This window comes from Dreissena polymorpha, chromosome 15, assembly GCF_020536995.1.
Source record: "Dreissena polymorpha isolate Duluth1 chromosome 15, UMN_Dpol_1.0, whole genome shotgun sequence".
NCBI classification, from domain to species: Eukaryota; Metazoa; Mollusca; class Bivalvia; order Myida; family Dreissenidae; genus Dreissena; species Dreissena polymorpha.
In genome coordinates this window covers 5839989-5852372 of record NC_068369.1, presented here as the reverse complement: position 1 = coordinate 5852372, position 12384 = coordinate 5839989, and the positions used below count along the sequence as shown (strand labels likewise).

At 36.5% G+C, this 12384-nt stretch overlaps 1 protein-coding gene across 3 annotated transcripts in view; it reads left to right on the top strand.

The window, feature by feature from the left end:
- The window catches only part of LOC127859449 (probable mitochondrial glutathione transporter SLC25A40), a 36037-nt gene that overhangs the window by 20207 nt on the left and 3446 nt on the right, over positions 1–12384 (top strand). For 2 of the 3 annotated variants that reach the window (XM_052396837.1, XM_052396839.1), the window contains exons 4-8: positions 965–1095; positions 3386–3559; positions 5835–5944; positions 10089–10170; positions 11917–11994. In XM_052396837.1, the coding sequence (XP_052252797.1) occupies positions 965–1095; positions 3386–3559; positions 5835–5944; positions 10089–10170; positions 11917–11994 (575 nt within the window). The remainder of the gene's footprint in view (positions 1–964; positions 1096–3385; positions 3560–5834; positions 5945–10088; positions 10171–11916; positions 11995–12384) is intronic. The other variant, XM_052396838.1, reaches the window with a different exon arrangement.

Here is a 12384-nt window from a genome sequence, read left to right as displayed (position 1 = left end):
CTGTTTGCATATAGCCATTTTCACTTTGCTTCTGAGTGGGAAAAGGTTAAAAAGGTAATCATGATGCTCTTTCCTCTAAAATCAAACTATTAAAGTATTTCTGTGTGATTTTTACCAAATTTTTATAAGTACATGTACTGGTAGCAGTCTAGTTGAGAAAGATAGCACATTACATGTAAATCCTGAAATAAGGATATTTGCTTAATGAAACCATGATATTGGGTATTTTGGGTCTTTTATTAATGTCCTACTTAATTGCAGATTTCCATTGAAATATTCTTACATGCCGAACGATCATTGTGTTCTTAAGTTAGTATTAACAAACAAAAAATCTAACAGGAGCATGCACTGTAAGTTGTTACTGCTACATTGTACTTGAACATACCATTATCATCTGATCATGTTATAACACTCTTTGAGTGTTATGATTGTTCTAGAACAGTGTAGATACAATAATTATAGACACTTCTTTCTTAATTATTTTTTTTTGCAAATCGGGAAAATAATTTCAAATTTTAACAGACCTGTAGATACGCCAGGAAAAGGCCTGACTTCAGCAATCGCATCAGCTCCTTACACTTACAGAGAGGCAAAGTGATTGACTGAATGGCCTATCTACTGTTTCAGAGTGATGTACTGAATGACCTGTCTACTGTTGAGTGATGGACTGAATGATCTATCTACTGTTTCAGAGTGATGGACTGAATTGCCTTTCTCCTGTTTCAGAGTGATGGACCGATGGCCTATCTACTGTTGAGTGATGGACTGAATGATTATGACCTATCTACTGTTTGAGAGTGATGGACTGAATAACCTATCTTCTTTTTCAGAGTGATGGACTGAATGGCCTATCTTTTGTTTCAGAGTGATGGACTGAATTACCTATCTTCTTATTCAGAATGATGGACTGAATGACCTTTCTTCTTATACAGAGTGATGGACTGAAAGGCTTCTACTGTTTCAGAGTGATGGCTGTGCCAGCTACGGTGGTCTACTTTACGACGTACGAGCAGGTCAAGGGCTGGCTCGGGTTCACATATGGATCTCAAACAACTGACTGGTGGAAACCACTCATGGCCGGCGGTAGTGCTAGAGGTTAACCTGCTGGGCCTTGTTTAACTATATATGAGCCTAGATCTGGCAAAACAGGGCTTAATGTATGTGTGTCAAGAGTTTAGCAAAGTTAGCACAGGCTGATCTAGGAAGACACTCTCTGTCTGGACTGACATTTTGTTCAGGGGAGACTTCCTTTAAATGAAAAGTCCTTTAAAGCCTGATTAGCATCGCAGACTGCACAGGCTTGCCTATGACAACTCTTCATGCACATGCATAGAGCACCATATTCCCAGAGTGACAATAATATCCTTGTGAAGTCTTATATGCACCCACTGTGGTAGTTCAATATTTGGTATAACTTAACCCTTCACAACTTAGATATGTATTTTCACGCATTTGTAGTCCCTTTGAAAGTTAAATGTTATTAAAGACCTTTCTTACTAGATTCAAGTTTTTAAGGCTTCCAAACCTTAGATACTGATGTGCAACAAACAGCATAAAACCTGAACAGACTGCGAGTTACTCACACACTGTCCTGGTTATATGCTGTTTGCACATAGCCATTTTTTCTTTGTGTCTAAGTGGGAAAGGGTTAAATACTTGAGTGTGCTTAAGACTCCAGTATGGGGACATACAGCTGTTGCATTGTCTGTCCCTCTTTCAATATTTCTGGCATTATGTTTCCTGTTGTTTGTTTCCTTAACTTTATCATTATCCCCTGCCATAGGCGGAGGGATATTGTTTTGGCGTTGTCCATCCGTCTTTCCGTCCGTCCAGCCGGCACTTTTGTGTCCAGAGCCATATCTTGGAAGTGCTTTGGCGGATTTGATTGAAACTTGGTATGATTATATATATATATGGATAAGAGGATGATGCACGCCAAATGGCATTGTACACCATCTGTTAATAACTGAGTTATGGCCCTTTGTATCTTGAAAAAATGCTTTTTTGAGTGTCAAATAAAACACTTTTGTGTCCAGAAGCATATTGGCGGGGTATTCAATTCAACGAATTTGCTTGTTTACCTGATTTTTGATGTGTGAGTCTGCCTGAATACCAGATCGACTTCGTGTTTTGTTTCAGTCCATTGATGTTTGCAAAGTTATGACCTTGGACTTATCAATTTTCTTTAAAATAACACTTTTCCTGATGTTTTTTCCAAATTTCATTCAGATGCTTACCTTATTTTTGTGTGTGAGTCCACCTACATGATCTACAGGCTAAGTTCAAGTTTTGTTCCTGTCCATTTATTTTTGACAAAGTTATGGACCTTTTACTTAACAATTTTCTCTAAAATAAAACTTTTCCTTAATTATTTTTTACTTTGTTTAAATTCAACTGTACCAATATTTGTTTATTGGATTTTCGTTGTTTCCAAGAATAATTACACTAATGTTCAAACCCAGATATATTTTCAGCCCCCCCCCCCCCCCTTTAAAAATCTGTCATGAATCAGTATTCTTCAATTCTTCATAATTGTGATATTTAGTTCTTTAATGCTTACTGTGACGTTTCAGTATTAATGCTTACTGTGATGTTTCAGTATTACGGTAATGCTTACTGAGGTATTTTAGTATTAATGCTTTTTGTGGTATTTCAGTATTAATGAGTATTAATGCTTAATGCAATATTTCAGTATTAAAGGGGCCTTTTCACGGTTTGGTAAATTGACAAAATAAAAAAAAATTGTTTCAGATTCGCACAGTTTTGTTGTAGTTATGATATTTGTGAGGAAGCAGTAATACTGATCATTTACCAGCTCTAAAATAGTCATTGTATGCATCTTTTTACCAATTAAAAACCTGAAAATTATTAAGTGTTGCAACGCGAAAAGATTGAAATAATTTGGAGAGTTCTGTAATTGTCGTTATATTAGATTGTATGTGATACTACAGGGATTGCTCACATAAAATATACAATACAACACCCATTGTATGAGAAGGTATGGCCGAGTGGTCTAAGCGATAGACTTTTACTCCAGGGTTCAGTGGTTTGAGTCGAGTTGAAGGTTACTTTTTTTCTTCCTTTAATTTTATTCTTGTATTTTTACTGGAGCTTTTAAGATCTAATGTTAATGTTAACATTTATCAATATAAAGCATTTCATGACAAACTTCAATACATGCCAAAATATGTGAAAATGCCCCTTTTAAGCTTACTGTGATATTTCAGTATTAATGCTTACTGTGATATTTCTGTATTAATGCTAACTGTGATATTTCAGTATAAATGCTTACTGTGATATTTCAGTATTAAATGTTTTCTATGATATTTCAGTGTTTGCTGTTACTGTGTTATTTCAGTATTAAATGTTTTCTATGATATTTCAGTATTTGCTGTAACTGTGATAAGCCCACTGGAGTTCATCCGTACCAAGATGCAGTCGGAACAGTCTACGTACACGAGGTTGTGGGAGTCGGTGAGGACCATGGTGAGGCAGGAGGGTCCCGCCTCACTGTGGAGGGGATGGGGTCCCACCATCCTCAGGGATGTCCCCTTCTCAGGTACTTAATGTTGCGCACTGGGAAAACCAAGCTTATTGTTTTCCGCACATGCTTATTAAGGACAAAACTTTTTTCGTTAACTGGATATTCACTAAGAAGATACTTCCTTCAAACAAAAAAACCCCATAAAAGCAGTAAGTTTTGTCCTTAACTACACTGTACAGACTCCAAATGACTTCAATTTTCAAATTTGCAACAATTATTCGCCAACATTTCAATTATTGCACTGTTCTACGCAGGCAATCTGATCAGTTTCTAGAGAAACAGTATCTGCTACTTGTATAAGCTATGTTTATTTCCATTCTCAAGGAGGTCCCCTTCTCAGATACTTCAAGAGTTCTGTTCTGCAAAAATGGGCCAAGTGCATATGGTTAAAGTGTCCTCTCAGACAAGCCTCTGCACACATGCTAATCAGAGATGACTCTTTTCCCATAGACAGTTCTTTTGTTTAGAAGGGACTTCATCTAAACGAACAATTTTATAGAACCAGAAAGTGTCGTCACTAGAAAGCCTTTGCTGACTGCCCATGCTCATCTTAGACGACACTTTATGCACATGCATTAATACTAGTTTTCTCAGAAGGCGTTTCATGTAGTTTCAGGCCTAGTACCATAATAACTCTATGTTTTCGGACACTTAATTTGTTTTGTTTTCTGTGTTTGAAAATTTAGATAAGAAAAAAATATCCAAAAATTATAATTTGTTATACTAAAATAAGTGCAATAAATCATTTTCTTGTGATTTACTCTTCTTTTTCTGATTGAAAAAATAAATACGGTACAATTTCACAGCTTTGCTAACTCTTGCCTGAAATTTTTTAGAACAAAAACGCAAAAACAGAAAATAGTCTACTTCCTTAATAGGATGAGACTGTTTAAATGCTGTTGGGTGAATCCATTATTTTTTACCGGTATATATGGTTATTTACCCAATTACGCAAATGTAATGGTCCATTGCACTCAGACATGCATGTGCAAGACCTTAATCCAGTTGTAAAAATCCATGATAAATGTGTCACATGATAAGTTAAAACAGTGCCAAAATTTGTAGAAAAGCGCGGTAAAATATACTGTCCGAAAATTAAGAGACATTAATAATGGACAAAAACCTGTAAGTCCAAAAATTAAGTCAAGAGAAATAATTTTGCTAAAAAAGCTGTCTGAAAACTTAGAGTAATTACGGTATATCAGGTTGCAGAATGAACGAGGTTTTCAGGGATTAACACACGGGCTGGACAGATTGTAAACAAACCGTTAAGAACTTAATTTTTTCAAATATCTCAAGTTATTGAATTACATTTGCAAAAATCTCTAAAAAAGCACCACTTACTAGTGTGTTTACATCTATTAACGTTTAAATGGGAACCCGCAAAGTCACGTTATCCTGCACCCTGATTTATCCCCTCTTAAATATCATGGCATGTACTATGTGCCTTTGTACTAGCGCCCCATTGATATCATGGCATGTACTATGTGCCTTTGTACTAGCGCCCCATTGATATCATGGCATGTACTATATGCCTTTGTACTAGCGCCCCATTGATATCATGGCATGTACTATATGCCTTTGTACTAGCGCCCCATTGATATCATGGCATGTACTATATGCCTTTGTACTAGCGCCTCATTGATATCATGGCATGTACTATATGCCTTTGTACTAGCGCCTCATTGATATCATGGCATATACTATATGCCTTTGTACTAGCGCCTCATTGATATCATGGCATGTACTATATGCCTTTGTACTAGCGCCCCATTGATATCATGGCATGTACTATATGCCTTTGTACTAGCGCCTCATTGATATCATGGCATGTACTAGATGCCTTTGTACTAGCGCCTCATTGATATCATGGCATGTACTATATGCTTTTGTACTAGCGCCCCATTGTGGTCTCAATATCATGGCATGTACTATATGCCTTTGTACTAGCACCCCATTGTGGTCTCAATGTAGTGGCCTATTACAGCGATTTAGAATGAACAGCTTAGAGGAAATATTTTTTTATATATTCTTGTTGATGCTATTTTATGGTAGACCAGTTTACTAAGTGTAAGATCATTGAAGCAGCCATATATTCCTTCAAATATGCCTTTAATTTACCTTTGGGGCACTTGATTGTTATTCTCAATTTGACTTATCCCTAGGTTTGGCCATACTTTGAACTATTCCATTCAATGTCCTAACTTGGCTTGCAGGGTTTTCAAGTATTTTCTCAAGAAACTGTATCAACTACTAGTATATGTCCGTTCTCTTGCTTGTTCAATTCCAGCACTTTACTGGGGTGTTTATGAGACCTTGAAGTCCAGGGTGCTGAGAGACCAGGGCAGAGACAAGCTCAGCTTTGCTGAGAGTTTCTTAGCTGGGGCTATGGCTGGAAGTGTAAGCTATTGTTTACCTGTATTTGTTGTATGGCTTGTGAGATAGTGTGATCACCCTCTGTCCGGTGTTGTGCAGTGTGCGCTATAACCTCTCTACAGGCTACATTTTTCATCCAATATTGATGAATCTTAGTTTATTTGGACAATATCTAGACCTTGTTATAAATCTGGGTCTCATGCATCTAAAAACAGGTTCATCAGGTCAAAGGTTAAAAAAAACCTTGTTCCCACTCTTAATGCTCATTAATGACTCAATGTTAATGAAACTTGGTCAAAATGTTTATCTTAAAAATATTTAGGCAGAGTATGAGTTTGGATCTTGTGTGTCCAAAAACAAGGTCACCAGATTTTTTTTTATCAACACCATGTTTGCCACTCTAGAGGTTTATGGCTCAAACTTTATGCAATGTTTGTCTTTACAATTTTAATTAGGGATGGCAACGAATACCGATTTCGGTATTCGAATATTCGGTCACCCTTCCGAACGAATATTCGGTCAACATCTGTTGGAAAAAAGTCAACTTTGTTTACCGTACCATTACTCCATGAATTCTACTTTCGTTTTTACCAGAAGTTCACCGGAAGTGACTAAATATTGACACAGCGTTGCCGTCGCTAATTCGAATCTGATTTTGTTGATTACTTTTTATTGTTAAAATTGATTGACAAAAACTGATTTTAAACTATTAATATCGTACATCAACAATAGAACAAGAAACATACTATTACATGACGACAAGATAATTACATGACAAAACAGTTTAAACGAATTATGTACATAGCCACAACACACTTTGAACCTGTTTAACAGACTAAACAGTCAGTCTTTTAAAGTTTAAAATTTTAATGTCAGGTTAAAGTCTTTGTAATGTGAGTTAGGAAGTCGGTCACCAGTTCAATTCTTTCTGAAAAAACTCATATCACTCAGGAGTCAACATCTATGACTCAAGCTTGATGAGTTTGGTCAGTACATTTATCTTGAAATTATCTTGGCAAAATTTGGATCTGGGTTAGGTGTGTTAAAAAAGTAGGAAACCTGAGGTCAAATCTGAAAAAAACGTTACCACTATAGAGGGCACGGTAGTCAAGTCTTCAACAATTGGTGTTCGTAAACTCAGGTGCTGAAGGGTCATCATGGCCTTCTTGTTGTGATTCAATGAATCAATTAACAGGGGTTCTGTTATCATATCGATTGTCTCACATAAGCAGTCAAACTGAAAAGGCAGCATTGTTTAATGTGGTTGTTAATTGGCTTTAATATACTACATTATAATTCCCCTCTTCGTAAGAGCAAAGGAATTGTTCACATATCTGAAGATTTGTGCGGTTGTGAATTAGTCATGCGTAAATAACCCTGTGTCAATATCAATCTATAGTTTCAGTGGCCTTGTTATACCAAGCACACTAATAGGTCCGTAGTGTGAACTCCTCCACGATAAAATCGTGGACAGTTACTTTGGAGACTTTTGATCAAAACATCGATGTTGTCCTCGTGGAAATTGTGCGTTTCATGCATAATTCAGTTATTTGAAAACATTTATTTTTACGCGAGATTAAATTTAAAAAAAAACACACAAACAATGTGTATCTTTATCATCTTTAAGATTATTAATTATTGAAACAATTACTGTATTGTATGCTTATTAAACAAAATGCCATTCGCGTATTAAGAGGACATGTACTATTTTACGTTGCTAGGCACACCTGTCGCTTACATCATTTCAACAAGATGGCGGACTTTAAAGAAAATATATTGTGACTCGGCAAACATGGCAAATAAAGATCGAATCAACGATGGAGATCCTATACTTAGAAAAGATTAATGAAATGCCTGTGATTATCAACGATGCATAAAATCATTTAAGATGCTAACAACATATTTATAAGTAATGTACTCAATTTACGATGTGAAAAAAATGCGTACCAAAAATGCATATATGTATATATATATGGCAAATATCCCGGAAAATTGAGCTCAATGTCCTGGAATTGGTCTGAAAATTTATGGCATGTATGGATTCATGCATTTGATATTCTTGTTAAAATTATTCGTCATGGTCTGCTTAAAAACAATCAACAAAATCTACTCCAAAAGATGTTTAATGATTACACATTGATTTAGTTTAAGTTGTAGTCATAATTAATAATACTAATTTCACAGTTTACCTGTACTCTTTTGGGTACATAATTTGTTTATGTCGCTCTTTACAGAAGGCAGCATATACTTGTTGCAATGTCTATTAGTGTGTCTTTGCATCCATACTGTTGATCGTATATCAGTATGATGCAACCTGTCCCTTACAATACCCGTCTTCCTACCTCAACTTCACTCTTAGAGGTCAAAGGTCAAGTCTGGCTATAAATCCACTTGACAATTTCTATCCCAGCCATAGCTACCGGTATGCCATCTACATGTATTGATGTATTCATAAATAAATTGTTAAAAATGTAGACCATCATAATAATATCATGTCATGTGTAACATCTTTATCTCTACCTCATTTTTTCAAGGTCTCACTCCGAAAGGTCAAAATTGGCCATACAATACTTTAAATTCCTTTTTCAGTGATAACTTTGTCATATGTTGATAGATTTTTAAAATACCTTGGCACACATGTAAATAATTTTTAGACAAGGTGTAACTAATAAAAATCAAGGTGAAAAATAGTGGTCGATTTCAAAATTCCTATCTGAGACATACATTTGTCTCAATTGATGGATTTAAAATACATGGGCGAAAATGAAAAACACCCTAAAATGACATAACACATGTAAAACCGACCTCCCTGCCTCAAAGTTCAAGGTCACAATTGCAAGAAAAAGGTCAAATTTGAGGTCGCTGCAGCGTAGTTGATATGGTGCCTGCCTAGCGAACGGGAGTTCACAGGTTCGATTTCCACTGGGAGTGTTCCTTCGATCTCCCCTAAAGACACCAAGAACTGGTTCTTATGCCTGGAAACGGACTCAAGAGCGTTTCAATAAGCCTAAGGCTTTCTGTGCAATCAAGCTAAAATAAATAGGTTTAAACTAAATTTTAAAACAAAAGAGGAATGTGGGGGGCGTCTAGTTTGTCCTATAGACTATGTTTCTATTATGCCCCCCTTCGAAGAAGAGGGGGTATATTGCTTTGCTCATGTCTGTCGGTCGGTCTGTCGGTCCGTCCACCAGGTGGTTGTCAGACGATAACTCAATAACGCTAGGGCCTAGGATCATGAAACTTTATAGGTACATTGATCATGACTGGCAGATGACCCCTATTGATTTAGAGGTCACTAGGTCAAAGGTCAAGGTCACGGTGACCAGAAATAGTAAAATGATTTTTGAATGATAACTCAAGAACACATACGCCTAGGATCATGAAACTTCATGGGTAGATTGATCATGACTTGCAGATGACCCCTATTGATTTTGAGGTCACTAGGTCAAAGGTCAAGGTCAATGTGACCCGAAATAGTAAAATGGTTTCCGGATGATAACTCAAGAACGCATACGCCTAGGATCATGAAACTTCATGGGTAGATTGATCATGACTCGCAGATGACCCTATTGATTTTGAGGTCACTAGGTCAAATGTCAAGTTCACGGTGACCAAAAATAGTAAAATGGTTTTCGGATGATAACTCAAGAACGCATACGCCTAGACTCATGAAACTTCATAGGAAGATTGATCATGACTTGCAGATGACCCCTATTGATTTTGAGGTCACAAGGTCAAGGTAACGGTGACCCGAAATAGTAAAATGATTTTCGGATGATAACTCAAGAACGCTTTTGCCTAGGATCATGACACTTCATAGGTACATTGATCGTGACTCACAGATGACCCCTATTGATTTTCAGGTCACTAGGTCAAAGGTCAAGGTCACAGTGACAAAAATCGTATTCACACAATGGCTGCCACTACAACGGACAGCCCATATGGGGGGCATGCATGTTTTACAAACAGCCCTTGTTTGAATCTATAATTAAATGTATTGTTAAAGTAGTCTTAAATACTTTATATGTATTTTGTTGATGCTTATTTGTATAACGACTTTCCTTTAAACAAATAAACCTTATGAAATTATTTCAGTGGAACATTAATGTGGATAATTTTTTACTTATAATTCTTGTGCATTTCACTGATCTGTGTGTCTTAATTCCAGGTTGCTGGAGTGTTTACCTTGCCATTTGATGTGATAAAAACCCACCGTCAGATTGAGCTGGGGGAAGTGGTCTTTGCTCACAGTGAGTCAAATCAGGCCTTTTCCACCCTATGCCACGGGTCTGAATTACGGCCCCATTCACAATGCAAATCTGGTTTTTTTTTTTCCCAATTGAATTTTTTTTTTCCCAATTCCAAAAAAAAAAACTTTTTTTTTAAACCTTGAAATATATAAGTTTACCTGATCCAGTGTAGAAAATAGTGCATACTTAAATTATCTGTAAAATATGTTAAATTGATTATTTAAGACTTTCCTTATTTTCCACAAAATCTGCTGCTTCGCGCGATTTTTTTTTCTCCTCTTCACTACCAACAGGAGATGTGCATATTATCAGCCGGTTATGGTCGGATGATTTTTCACAGAGTTGTGGCCCTTTGAAATTTTCTATAAACTGTACATACATGTGTATAGTGCAATTCTTGTCCGGGCTATTTCTCCCCAACTTCTGACTGGAATTCAATGAAGCTTTATGGGAAGCTTAACTTCCTTGAGGAGATGCGCATGTTATTTGTGGGTTCTGGTTAGATGATTTATTTAGAGAGTTATGGCTCTTTGAAATTTTTAAGTTGCTAAACCATATATCGTATTATTTTGTCCAAAGTTATGCCCCTCAAGACGTTTCCTTTTATCTGATTATATAGTGCAATATTGTGACAAAAAAACTTTTGGGAGCATCACCCGTCGCCGACGGTTTCTTGTTTAATTGTCTGCTTGGAAGACTTGTATTGCTCCCCATTTCTGTATGTCTAAGGCAATGTGTCCAAGGATTGAAGGTAAATTGAGCCTTGTTCTGGGCGAAATTGCTTGTGTGTAAAGTGTCAACCCAGATTAGCCTGTGCAGTTCACACAGGCTACTCAGGAAAGACGTTTCCCGCTATGATGGAATGTTCTCTTCAAAGGACGTGTCATCTATACTGCAGAAAGTTTCGTCCCTGATTACCCTGTGTGGGAGGACATGCATGCATTAAGCCCAGTTTTCCCAGAAAGTCTAATTTTTAAATTGATTTCTTGGAAGAATTTTTTTTTTATGGCTAAGCATTGAAAGTAGATTAATTGCATTATGTAACCATGTGCTGTTATTTGTGGCTAGAATAAAGAGCTATTACAGGCTAAATTAATCTTTTTTTTAATTTTCCGGGTGGATTGATCTAAATACTTTTATAGTGTTTAACTGAAGAAAGTGTAGAAAATGTTGAAATTCATCTCATTTACGTCTTTAGGATATAAATACCGGGTTCAGATGCTTGTTCTTTTTACGGAGTGTCTAACTAGTGGTGTCATAAATATAGACTTATAATGTTTTCACATTGTTATGGCCCCTGGTAAGGTGGCATATAGTAATCTGACTGTGCATCTGTCTGTCTGTCTGTCTGTCTGTCTGTCTGTCTGTCTGTCTCTCTGTTAATCCGGTATAACGTTTCTGGAGTTTCTTTTCTTTAACACGCCAAGATATTTGGTACCTGATTTTTGGTATGTGAGTCTACCTGCATGATTACAGATCAAGTTCCATTTTTTTTTTGGTCCATTTATTTTTGGAGAAGTAATAGGCCTTGAACTTTTCTCTACAATAACAGTTTTTCTGACTGTTTTTGCCAAACGATTGCAGATATTCACCTGATTTTTGGTGTGTTAGTCTATCTACATCACTTTGAATACACTTTCAGATAATTAACAGATATCTTGTTGACATAACATTTTGATGTTTGGTAACAGTAATACAAGTATATGTTATGAAATTCTGTTCATATATATGTACCCACTTTTACAGAGAAAAAGGAGGTCCAGTCTACCTGGAAGTTGATTTACAATTTATACCAGAGGAATGGCATTGGGGCGCTTTTTTCAGGTAAACTCGACAGTTTATAATTTATTTTGTGTTCTGTGAGGGATTTTTTTTCTTGATTTTGGGAAAGGGCCTGGCCTACCAATTTGGGGAAAAAAATATGGACAAAACAGAAGAAGATGAAGAAAATTTTCCTGAATAAACGTGAAATTTGGGGATAATTGTATCATTTTAAAGAAATTATCTTAGGGGAAGGGGCCTTTCTCTTGGGGGAAGGGCCCTTTATAAGGCCTTTGCTAAAGAAGGAAAGAGGCTTTTCTCTTGACGAAAGGGGTTTATATAAGGCCCTTGCTTAAGAAGGAAAGAGACCTTTCTCTTGGTGGAAGAGACCTTTCTCTTGGGGAAGGGGCCTATATAAAGAAGGAAAAAAGCCCTGGTTCTGTGTTCAGGTGA